This window comes from Myotis brandtii, unplaced genomic scaffold (assembly GCF_000412655.1).
Source record: "Myotis brandtii unplaced genomic scaffold, ASM41265v1 scaffold1170, whole genome shotgun sequence".
Taxonomy (NCBI): Eukaryota; Metazoa; Chordata; class Mammalia; order Chiroptera; family Vespertilionidae; genus Myotis; species Myotis brandtii.
In genome coordinates, this window is record NW_005354050.1 from 84,937 (window position 1) to 97,310 (window position 12,374).

Sequence of the window (12,374 nt, forward strand, 5' to 3'; positions counted from 1 at the left end):
TGGAAATTTTCATTTTTCCATTTTTTTTTCAGTAACAAAAACAATGAAATAAAGGCCTCTTTGTACACACACTCAAGTGTTCTCCAGGATGAAGATTGAGAAGGGGGCCACAGATTTTGTGCATTTAAAATTTTAATAGCTAGATGTTGCCAAACTGTCCTCCAAACTTTGTAAAATTCTCCTGGGCAGAGATTGGAATCACATTATTGGATCAATGTTTATTTCTTTGATGAATAGTGAGACTGAGCACCTTTTTATTTATATTACCTCTTCTGCAAATTTCCTGTATTTGGTTTTATCTATTTTCCTATTGGATTGTCACTTTTTATTGATTTGTAAAAGATATTATATGTTCTGGATAAACACTAATCTGTCAGCTATGTGTGTTACTAATGTTTGTTTTTCCAGCCTGTCACTTTTCATTTGTTTTTTTTTTATAGGGTTTTAATTTTGATGTGGTCAAATTTTACCCATCTTTTCCTTTATGGATTTTGTTTCCAGAGTTGGTTAAGAGGATCTCCCTTTCTACAAGATCATAAACATATTTTCTGATATATTCTTAGTACTATGATTTTTCACATAGAGATTGCTAAACCATCTGGAATTTTTGTATATGCGCAATGTAAGGTAGGGAGCTACTTTCAATATTTTCCAAATAAATAACCAATTGGCCCAATGCCTTTCATTGAATAATCTATCATTTCTCCACTGAATTGAGATACGTTTTTTATCCCACCATAAATGTATATTTTATTCTACCGATCTACAAGTCTATTTATCCATTCCCATGTTAATACTTCATTGTTGCAACTACCCTAACTTTCTAATATGCTTTGATTTCTGGTAAGATAAATTCTCCTTTTTCAAAAGAATCTTCAACATTCTAACATATGTAGTCTGTCTCATGAATTTTTGAATGTCTAATTCCATGAAAGCTCCTATTGAGATTTTTATTGATATTGTATTCAATTTATACATAAACTTGGTGACATTGACATCTTGATGATATTAAGTTTTCCCATCCATGTACATTCATTCACTCAACATATATTTACTGAGCACCCATGTGCTGGCACTGTTCTGAGTCCTGGGGATATAGCAATCAACAAATTACTTGCTCTTGTGGAGTTTACTTTTTTGAGTAATGCCTTGAGTCTACATTCTTGAGTATAATTTTATTTAAGTCTACTTTTATATTCTTTATAAAAATGTTATTGTTTCACCTTCTTGTTAGGTCTGTTCCTAAATACTTTCTTTTTGAAAAATGTATCTAAATTTGATCTTTAAATTTTTCCACAGAACTTGTAAACTCTGTAAGTATTTTTTCCCATAAAAGCATTCAAGGTAACTATTTTAAAGATAAAATTTAGTATGCTTCTTTTCATTTTCTTTAGGAGGTAGATTCCCAAATATGAAAAGCACTGGGCATTTTACACCCACCATTCTAGAAAGGTTTCATTCTCTCTTTAATAAAGCAAATAAAAATTTTTCAAAGAGTAAATATTCAAGCTTTTGTTAGTTTCAAATACTGCTTCAAAAATTTGTTTAGGGAAGTATTAGAAAGGTAAAGACAAGTTGAATTACATGATTACACAAATGTTTGATAGCTATTCTGTTAACTCCCTTTATACTTGTGTTTATTGGTGGGGGGTAGAAGGGTAAACTTTCATGAGACAAAATTCCACAAAAAAAACCCAACAACAATACACACACACACAGCACTAAACTCAAGGAAAAATAATTCAAGATTCAGATTAGTTAAAATTCAAAGAGACTGATAAAGCTAATGCCAGTCAGCACGTGAAAAAATAAGTGCAGCAATTGCCCCCATGCCATGGGATGGCAATTTGGCAATGTTAGTCAAAGTCCAAAACGTATATTTGCTCTGACTCAGCAATATTAAATCCAGGAAGGAACTTATCCTTCAGAGGCAGGCTTTGGAAAGCATGAAGACATCTGCACCAGGGTGTTCACTTCAGCCTCATTTCCAACCACCAAAAGACGAGAACCAAGCCAAAGAGCCCTCACAAAAATGTGCCACATTGGGATACATACACATGATGGGCTTTTTGTTGTTGTTTGGCTTTTTGCTGCCTTTAAAACTGATGAGGGAGGTCAATATGTAACAATATAGAAAGATATCTCCCCCAACAAATCTACTTTACAATAATATAAAAATAGCCCTGACCGGTTTGGCTCAGTGGATAGAGTGTCCGCCTGCGGACTCAAGGGTCCCAGGTTAGATTCTGGTCAAGGGCATGTACCTTGGCTGCGGGCACGTCCCCAGTAGGGGGCGTGCAGGAGGCAGCTGACCGATGTTTCTTGTTCATCGATGTTTCTCTCTATCCCTCTCCCTTCCTCTCTGTAAAAAAATCAATAAAATAAAATAAAAATAATATAAAAATAAAGGCAGACATTCTCACTTTTGCCTCAGGGCCCCAGGGGAGAAGGAGAATGTAAAACAGTCACACATGGAACCCCCGGCTGTCCGTAGCCCTGGGGTGTCTTCTGCTCTGGGCCACCTCTAGGCCGGAGCAGCGTGCAGGAACTCTCCCACAGGCAGCCTGCGTGGAGGTTCTGAGTAGGATCTCCCATCTGTTTGTCTTTTCTGGAATCCTGCCATTTCTAGTCTTGCTATGCATGGTGAGTGTTTGCTTCTTTGGTTAGTTTTTCTTGCATCTTTTGTTTCCCTGAGTTTGGTACAGGGGACTCAAGATTGCTGTGCTCCCTTCGTCCCCTTCTGTTTCTCCCTCCAGGACCCTGCCCCAACTCTAACACCTGGCCCTGCAACCAGGGACTCGGGAAGCTGACACATTTTCTTCTCCAGAGAAGAAACTCAACAGCTGCTTGCTGTCCATTCATTTTGCCCCAGGCACCCTGGGATGTAACTTCTAGGTTCTCAAGTCCAGCATGACCCGCCCCCTGAGGAGTCCTTCGCCCGAGGTAGAATGCAGCATGGGTTTTGTGAAAATAGACTTTATTATAATAAAATGTCTTTTTAAACAAATACCCCCACCACTCCTCACCCCTGGAGACCAAGGTGGGGGTGGGGTTCAGTCAAACAACCTCCCGCCACAGCGAAGGAAACATGCAGACACTCACCCCGCAGGCGGGTGGGATGGATGGTGAGGGGAGGGTGGAGAGCCCCGCCCCCACCCCCTCTGAACTGGGAATGTATGAAAATAGCTGCATAACTCTGTCCTCTTCCCCAGCCCGGTGCTCCGGCAGGGGCCAGAGGAAAACGATGCAAAAGAGAAATTCAATCTGATGAGCAAAATAAGGCAAACCCAACTCCTGCTTTCTGCCTCTGGCCCCCTGGGTCTCTGGGGCTGGGGGCACACAGGGGCCAGAGGCCGGCTGGCAGGGAGGGGTGGAGCACTCTGGGGGTTAGGCCCGCTTTGGCATGGCCTTTCTCCTTCCCGGGCCTGTGCAATGGATGCGAGATGGAGGAAGCTAGACTGAGGCACTGAGTATGTACATATATACACGGCCTGTGGGGAGGGGCTCGGGACAATCCAGTGCAAACTTTCCTTCAGGGGAGGGAAGACATGATCAGGAGAGCCAGTGCCACCCAAGGGAACAGGCCCCTTTCTCCCCCAGGGTCCCCTGTCCTAGGAGGGGGAAGGCCAGAGGAGGGACTAGCATCCCGTGGTGAGAAACTAGGCAGAGGTGGGTGTACTAAGAGCCAAGAGTCCCGGGTCCAGTCCTGGCTCTGTGACCATGGTGAGTTCCCTCCTCTCTGGGCCTGTTTCCCCTCCTATAAGAGGAGGGTGCCCATTCAGAGGATTCATCCTCAAGGACTCATTTAGCTCTGACCTTCCCCGAGTCTCTGATTCCATTCCAATTGCCACAGTGTTAACTCAGAAGAATAGAAGTCCAGGGCCGTCCTCCAACCCCACCCCCAGGACAGGAACCCGGGGCGGGGAGGTGGGGGGAGGGAGGCGCCTCCGGGAACCACTTCCTTCTGCAGGATGAGCCAGAGCATCACGCCTTCTTCCCAGAGCCCAGTTTCCTGAGGAGCTGCTTCCCTTTGGAGAAGAGGTCCCGCACCTTCTCGCTTGTGCCCTGTGGCACCCCCAGTTCAATCCTGGGAAGGCGGCCAGGGCCAGGGGCACAGGGCCCACCTGGAGGCCCCGGGGGCACTTGTGTTGAGCCAGCCCAGTCCTGGAATGTGAGAGAAAAGGGACAAGGTCAGGGCCCAACTCCCTGCCCTAATTTGACTCCTTTACCCTACAGCTTCAGGTGCCCAGAACTCCATGTTGCAGAGCCATGGTCAAGAACCAGAGCCCACCTGGCCGGTGCGCTCAGTAGTTAGAGCATCGGCCCGTGCACTGGAGGGTTGTGGGTTCGATTCCTAGTCAAGGTCACGTACCTGGGCTGTAGGTTCGACCCCGGCCCCAATGGGGGCGCTTGTGGGAGACAACCAATCTATGTGTCTCTCTCACATCAATGTTTTTTTTTTCTCTCTCTCTCCCCTCTCCTCCCTCCCTTTCACTCTCTAAAACAAACAACAAACACAGAGCCCTGCCACCCTTCCTGTCCCACACACAGAGCACAGAGAGGCGAACGAACACAGTGATGCTGAGGGAGCACTGAGCTCGGAGTCTGAAGGGACAGAGGCAAAGGCAGTTCTGCTCCTGTTCACCTGGGCCCTGGGCAAGCCCCTCCCTTTCTCTGGGCCTCTCTATGGGGCGCTGAGCTGACAGAGCTCAAGAGTCCTTGGACCTGACCCTCAGGAGGAGTTCCCCAATGTCCCCCTTGTCATCCCCTCGCAATGAAGGGAGAGCAAGGACCAGGACCACTAGAGGCAGCTGTCCCCTCCAGGGGGCAAAGGGGCATGCCCTCCAGCCCAGCAGATGTGCTCCCCGGGCCTTCGTGGAGGGGAGCCAGTGCCACTCCATGGGGAGGAGATCGGAACTCTTCCTTGAATGGCCCTGAGAGAGCAGCTGGGAGCCTGAAACCAGACATATTTGGACGTCACTCAGCCCCCAGCACAAAGGAGGCTGCCCTGGCCCCTCCTTTAGCATCTCCCCCTTGCTGAACCTCCTAGCTCTGTGGTTGGCAAACGGCAGCTCACGAGCCACATGCGGCTCTTTGGCCCCTTGAGTGTGGCTCTTCCTAAGCCTTAGGAGTACCCTAATTAAGTTAATAACAATGCACCTACCTATATAGTTTAAGTTTAAACAATTTGGCTCTCAAAAGAAATTTCAATCGTTGTACTGTTGCTATTTGGCTCTGTTGACTAATGAGTTTGCCGCCCACTGATCTGGCCGAGTCTCAACTGGGCTGACTGGGCACTTCAAGTCTCTGCCATGTATCTGTTCCATGCCGGTAGCTACCTCAGGAATGTCCTCATGGAGATGACAGGACCACAAGAAAGAGCAAGGCCTCTCGAGTTGCAGACTTAGAAGCACCATCCTAGCACTTCTGCTTCATTCTATTACCCAAAGCCAGGCACATGGTCAAGTCCAGAGACAGAGGCAGAGGACACTTCAAAGTTAAATGCCCAAGGGGGTGGATGCAGAGAGGGTAAAAGATCGCTCAACCCATCAGCAAGACCTATCAATTCTACCTTAGAAATACTTTCCACCCCTGTCCAATACTCCTTCTATCTTCTTGCTACCACCACTTCAGTTCACCATGATCTCTCTTACCTATCACCACCTGCCTGCTCTGTCCAAATCTTTCTTGTCCATTCCTTCTCAGACCATTCTCAATGCAGCAATGAGAATAAACTTAAAAAGAAACCCTGCTCTGACCACTCATTTAATTAAGTCTGTCAAATGGTTTCCTATTGTTCACAGAATAAAGGTGAAAATCCTGACTAAGGCCTGAATTGTTTTCAATTTTCAATTGAGGGGTTATTTTAAAGCAAATAGGTGAACCTGGTGAAAGGGAGAAAGGGAGTGAAGAGGGAGTGTGGGAAAGAGAGGCTTTGTAATGACTTCCATGTGAGGACAGCCTGGGACCCCTTTCTCCAACCTCATCTCCTTCCAGACTTTCTTTCACTTTATGGTTGGAACACATCATAATTCTCCAAGTTGTACACTATTTCAAGCCTCTGGGGTCTTACTTGGACTGCTCTGTGTCCAAGTAGAGCTCTTTATCCCTCCTTTTGGTACTGATTCAAACCCTCTGCCTTTCTCCTTTCCTTCTTCTACGGAAAAAGAAGAGAGGAGAGGAGCGCAGATTGGTTTGGCTGAGTAGATAGAGCGTTGGCCTGCGAATTGAAGGGCCTGAGGTTCGATTCCAGTCAAGGAAGAGAGAGAGAGAGAGAGAGAGAGAGAGAGAGAGAGAGAGAGAAGAGGCTGAAGGGGAGGAGAGGCCGAGATGATGTAGCAGGGCCTGCCCACCAAGAGGTCTGCTAGCATCTAGAGGTTATGGCATCTACTGCCAACCAGTCAGGGCTGATGGCTGGCCAGGAGGGAATGGTTGCTGGGGAAATAGAGGGGGGTCTCTAAGTGCCCCCCCAGAGGAGGGGTGTGGTTCATCTATGGACTCCACTGTTTAAGCGGGGAGGAGAGGCTGAGGTGATGTAGCAGGGCCTGCCCACCAAGAGGTCTGCTAGCATCTAGAGGTTATGGCATCTACTGCCAACCAGTCAGGGCTGATGGCTGGCCAGGAGGGAAGGGTTGATGGGGAAATAGAGGGGGGTCTCTAAGTGCCCCCCCAGAGGAGGGGTGTGGTTCATCTATGGACTCCACTGTTTAAGCCCCCACCCTTTTGTATTCCCCTCAGCAGTGGAAATTGAGAGTTGGAAGTAAGATCATGCATCTGATCCCCTAACAGGTCATGACGATGAGGATAAGGGTGGGAGACTATTATTACTGGTGGCTTTACAGTGTCATCCTTGTCACCAATAATAATCATAATATTATAATACCATTGCATATAGTATCATAATACACTGATGAGTCATAATGTGGACGTCATGTAATATTCTATAAGCCGTATGTTATAGAATATCTGAGGAGTCCGCTGATATGGGACATCATATACTAAGATGACGTGTTTCTATGACAGCTGGCACTGGCCAAAGGCAAGGGGAGGGAATGAGCCTATGACCTCATAGCAAGATCTCCCTCTCTTATTCGCTGGAGGAAAGTGGAAAAGCCAGGTCGGCTCGGGCATGCGAGACCAAGGAGTGCTGTCTGGTTATGGTGATGAGTGGGGGTCACACGGACACAGGGGCCAGCCCCCCACTTACATGTCGCTTTCTCTACATATATCTATCTCCATCTAGCACTGGACTCTTCTCTTCCTCGTTCTCTGAAGAACAGGGAACAAAGAGAGGAGATGGGTTACAGACAGACCCACGGGTTCGCCCAGTCACCAGGTCGCCAGGTCACAGGGGCCGGTCCTGCTTTGCGCTGCCTTTGACCACCTGGGGTTTTCTGGTCCGGGCCTGGCCTCCTTACCCTCTCCCTGCCCTGTGAGGCTGGAGCTTAGCTGTACGCCACCCACCCCAGGAAGAGGCACGCTCTAAGAGTGAGAACCCAGGAAGCTGCCCGGCTGGGCAACTGGCTTTGAAAGGCTCTGGGGAGACAGGGAGACCCAGCAGGTAGGAGATTCCTGAAACCAGGCTAGAGGTGTGGAGGCACAGGGGTTCTTTTCCACAGGGCCCCTCACCTGCGTCAGCCCTGGGTGTGGGCAGCTGGGCTGGGGATCACCCCTCTGCTGAAGGGGCACCTCCTGGAGGGAGCTGGCCCTGGCTGGGCTCCTCTGACAGAACTCAGCAGCTCCAGCCGGGGCACAGTGCTCATTGGTCGTCACCCTCTGCACCCCTCCCTCTACTCTGCCCTGGCCCCACCCCCACACCAGCTCCTCACTGACCTGACTCTCGGCCGGGGGTGTCCCAGGCTCCCTGTGGGAGCTGCCCGCCTCAGGCCCAGGGCCCTCCAAGAAATTGGACGGAACCAGGCCCCTCTGTCCATTTAGTTCCCCCTGGGGAGGAGATACTGGTGAGACTGAGATTAGGAAACAGGCCTCAGGCCCACCCCCTTGACCCGGAAGCCGCCTGAACAGCCTGGGGTCAACATCTCTGTCATGGGAGGTGGCTTGCCCATTCCCCCAGGCATCCGTCGTGGGGAACCCTTGCTCGTCCCCTCCCCAGTGTTCTCACATAGTAGAAGCCATCATCGTCCATGCCTCCGAACACAGTAATGATGTCCCCTGCTCGGAAGGGCAGCTCTGCCTGTGGAGAGACCGAGAGACAGGGGTCAGGCCCAGGGAGGCCCTGCCACCCGCCACCCGCATTGGCTGGCCTCTATCTGAGGGTCCTCACCTCCACATCCATGTTGGGGGAGCTCTCCCGAGGGTTGTAGTCAAACGCAGCCACCATGGAGCGGGGGGCTCTCAGGCTGGCAGAGGAGACCAGCTGGGGGGGGCCTGCCAGGGGAGAGGAGAAGACTCAGGACTCTCTCTAGACTCCCCACCCCACCACCTCTGCACTGGAGGTCTGCTGACCCCCTCGGCACCAACTCCCCCACTCATTGCAGCCTCTGAGCCGAGACCAGAGGGCCTGCCCGCCCCAGCCCTTTCCCCGGCCTCCCCTACGCAGGATGGCCCCTCACCTGCACCGTGCTGCGCAGGACCTTCTGACTCAGCTGCAGAGAGAACGTGTGTGTGAGAGCCCCGCCCCTCACATCCCTGCTCATCCCAAGCAGGGGATGGGGCAGGGCGGGCGGGATGCTCAGCCTCACCTCAGGGATGCAGGAGAAGGATGCTCAGAGAGCACATGAGCCCAGCCCTTTGGTGTGGGGCATGAGCTAAGGCCCAGGGAGGGTGAGTGACTTCCTCCAGGTTGCACAGAGTTTACGGTCAGAGGCTTTTTGGAACAGAGGGCCCGGCAAGCCACTCCGGTCCCCTTTAAAATGAACTAACCTCCTCGAGAAGGGTGGATGGTGGGAAGGTCTGCCCCGATCCCCTTTACCTCCTCAAAACCCCACGTGTGTGTCCCCAGAGAGCCAAGCAGTGACCCCCATCCCCACTCATCCTCACGGGCCCCAAAGGAGAGGGGGTCTCACCCACCTTTCTTGGAGCGGCGGGGCTTGGGGGGAGGCCCAGTCGTTCGGGCTGTGGAGGACAGAAAGAGATCCAGGAAGGCAAGTGAATGTAAGAGAGAAACCGAGGCAGGGGATCGGACAGTGACTCTGGAGTCTCCTCTTGGGGCCACACCAGGGTCCCTGTGCGCACGTTTCTAAAGAGCATCCCTGCCTTAGCTGGCTTCGTGGATAGAGCGTCAGCCTGTGGACTGAAGAGTCCCAGGTTCGATTCCCGTCAAGAGCACATGCCCGGGTTGCGGGCTTGATCCCCAGTGGGAGGTGTGCAGGAGGCAGCCGATCAATGATACTCTCCCATCATTGATGTTTCTATCTCTCTTTCCCCTCTGAAACCAATAAAAAAAAATGTTTTTTAAAAAAAGAGCATTCCTCTCCCATCCCTAACCTCCAGGATCCAAAAGACAAAGCCCATCCCCTCTGCAGCAGACCCTGCTCCCTGTGGCAACTCGCTGCTGTGGCCACACTGGCCTCAGTCTCTGTGAGGCCCCCGTGGCTGTGCGAGACTCTCGAAAAATGAGGCTTCCCACCTCTCCAGACGTACAAAGCTTGGGGGGCGGGGGGATTGGAACTGGGGTGGGGGCCTTGGCTGAGGCACAGCGGCAGGTCATACCTGAGCCCTCAACGAGAACCTGCGGGGACCAATAACCCTGCTGAAACAGCCGCTGTCTCCCGGCAGGAGTGTCCACAGCCACCTCAGCCACCATGTTGCAGGGGATGTAGCCCCTCCGGCCTCCACCTTCGCCCCGGTAGAAGCCATCAGCATCCTTGTCCCCAAACACCTGGAGGCAAAGACCAGCTGTGTCAGGAGGCCAGTTGAGCTTGCTCCCTGTGCCCAAGGCCCCAGCCCCGCAGCGCTACACTTGGAATTGCAGAACGCTCTGCCTTTTGTGGCTGTGGAACACGAAATAGGGGGAAAGGGCCAAGAATAAGGATCGAAAGAAAATAGCCTTTTCTGTATCATCGTCACCCACTACCTGCACGTCCATTCCCCTGGCCCTACCTCAAAACAGATCTCCCCAACCTCAGAGCAAGAGCAAAAGCCTTCAATAAATACTTGGAAGCATAATAAAAGTTGTGATGCTGCCCAGCTGATGTGGCTCAGTGGTGGAGCGTCAACCTATGAACCAGGAGGTCATGGTTCAATTCCCAGTCAGGGCACAGGCCTGGGTTTCGGGCTCTATCCCCAGTGTGGGGGGCATAGGGGTGCAGGAGGCAACCGACCAATGATTCTCATCATTAACATTTCTATCTCTCATCTCCCTTCCTCTCTGAAACATATATATATATATGTTGTGATGTTAACAGCAGTAGTTATATTGGGCTATGTGCCAGGCAGTTTAAGTGCTCTGTGTGAACTGAATCATTTAAACCTCAGAAGAGCCCTGTGAGGTAGACATTAACATTATCCCCATTTTACCAATGAGGAAACAGGCCCAGAAGAGTTCATCTATTCAAGGTTACACAGCCAGAAGTGACAGCCCCACTGCACGTGGCTCTAAAAGCTGTGTGCTGGCCCATGCATGGGTTCTATCTCCACACAGGAGAGGAGGGAGGGGGGAGGACCCAGACAGTGAGTCACCTTCAGGATCTGGCCTTCCCGGAAGGGGAGCTCCTCTTCCCCAGCATCAGGGTTGGGTGACATTGACACAGGGTCGTAGTCAAACAGAGCCACAAAGACCCTGACAGGTAGGTCCTGGTGAGCCAGCACTTCTTCTGGGCGGCTCCTCGGAGGGGCTGTGGCAAGTTGGGGAGAGAGAGCAATGATAATGAGCTCTGGCCAAGAGGCTAGGAAAGGCCCCCTCCACCCAGCCCAGCCCAGCCCCCATCAGGTGCTCACCCAGCTCAGTGGCGTCTGGCCTGGGGGCTCGGGCCCCTCTCCGAAGGGGGCCCCTCTGCCCAGACCTGTCCTGCCCTCTGGGCTCTCCGATCTCCGTTGCCTGCAAAGAGGGGGCAACAGAGGGCAGAAATGTCACACCATCCCTCCGGCGGGCACCTCAATAGGGGCAGGACCCCGCACGTGCTCCCCAGCTCTGCCCCGTCAGCAAAAGCAGCACAGCAGAGCAGGGACACAACATTCCTCTCCTGCAGTCTCGGTCCAGCCTCAGTGGAGACTTCAGACACCCCCATGGGGGGAGGCAGGGCCGGTGGAGAGCCCCAGCTCCAGCCACCCTGGTAAGCTGTGTGCAGTGGAGGGGACTAAGGTGAGAACTTAGAGTTGACCCAGGAGAAACTGAGAGGAGGGCCTCTCCTCAGCGTCAGGGTTGGTGACGCTGGACATCACAGTCAGTGTCCTAAGCAGAGGAAAGGGCCACCCTGCCCGAAGGCCGGGGGCCGGCTGGCGGCAATTGGTGACTAAATAATAACAGAATATGGTGCATCCCAGTTCCGATCAGCAGAAGCAGCAAAGCAGTGGAATGTGGGTGGGAAGAGACAGATGAGGGAGCCCAGAGGCCCAGCCCCACCTCTGCTGATGAAGGCGGCAGCGTGGAATGGGAGTGGCTGGTGGGCAGCAAGCAGAGCCACCAGGCGGCAGCAGGCAGGGGGCTGCCGGGGGTGGGGAGTGGGCACGGACCCGGGAGGCTGGCTCCTTGGCTCTGCCAGTCGCACTGCAGCCTCTCCGCTCTGGCTCCCCTCTCTCCCAGGCCGGGAGGCGTGGGTAGGGGCTGGGGCCTGAATTGGCCTTCAGAGCTCCCCTGGACCTTCCTATGGGCGCTGTGCCCCAGGCCTCCCCGTCTCTGAGGTGGCAGGAGCTGGTGATGCTGACACCCCCGCCGCCTGCCTCCTGCTCATCCTCAGAATCATATTCGATGCTGATTTCCAAGCACTTGGGGGAGAGGCAGCTGGTCAGGATAGACTCTGGCGTCCGGCCATGAGGGTACCTCTGGGAAGGGGCTGGCCGCCCTCTCCCACCAGCCTCCGGTCCACCCCTGGCGCCCTCGCCCACAGGTGGGCCACCCCTCTCCCGTGTGGGGCCGGGTCGTCCAGCAGCCTGGGTCCCGCCGTTGCTGAGAAGGCGGCTGCAGTGTTCACGGGGATCTGGGGACCGCTTGCGGTTTGGGGGCTTCTCGGTAGAGCCACTTCCTCTCCCCCAGCTGCTTCCACCAACTAGTCCTGCCATGTCCTCCAGGTGGTCCCCGGCACTGCAGGGCTCAGGAGACAAGGGACATGGTCCAGGTCTTTGAGGACGACTGCTGTCACCGCCCAGCTCCAGCAACGCAGGCTCCTGCAGGCTGCGGTCCCGGGAAGAAGAGCCTGCCCCAGGCTGCTGCTGCTGCTGCTGCTGCTCCTCCTCCTCCTCCTCCTCCTCCTCCT

At 52.5% G+C, this 12,374-nt stretch overlaps 1 protein-coding gene across 1 annotated transcript in view; it reads right to left on the bottom strand.

Moving 5' to 3' along the window:
• Positions 1 to 4,075: 4,075 nt before the first annotated feature.
• The window catches only part of BZRAP1 (benzodiazepine receptor (peripheral) associated protein 1), a 25,911-nt gene continuing 17,612 nt past the window's right edge, over positions 4,076 to 12,374 (bottom strand). Inside the window, exons 22-32 of the mRNA XM_005858382.2 lie at positions 11,635 to 12,372; positions 10,900 to 10,999; positions 10,642 to 10,796; positions 9,673 to 9,841; positions 9,031 to 9,075; positions 8,574 to 8,606; positions 8,285 to 8,388; positions 8,123 to 8,194; positions 7,834 to 7,944; positions 7,208 to 7,269; positions 4,076 to 4,164 (exon numbers count right to left, since the gene is read on the bottom strand). Coding sequence (XP_005858444.1) covers positions 7,240 to 7,269; positions 7,834 to 7,944; positions 8,123 to 8,194; positions 8,285 to 8,388; positions 8,574 to 8,606; positions 9,031 to 9,075; positions 9,673 to 9,841; positions 10,642 to 10,796; positions 10,900 to 10,999; positions 11,635 to 12,372 — 1,557 coding nt within the window. The 3' untranslated portion in view covers positions 4,076 to 4,164; positions 7,208 to 7,239. The remainder of the gene's footprint in view (positions 4,165 to 7,207; positions 7,270 to 7,833; positions 7,945 to 8,122; positions 8,195 to 8,284; positions 8,389 to 8,573; positions 8,607 to 9,030; positions 9,076 to 9,672; positions 9,842 to 10,641; positions 10,797 to 10,899; positions 11,000 to 11,634; positions 12,373 to 12,374) is intronic.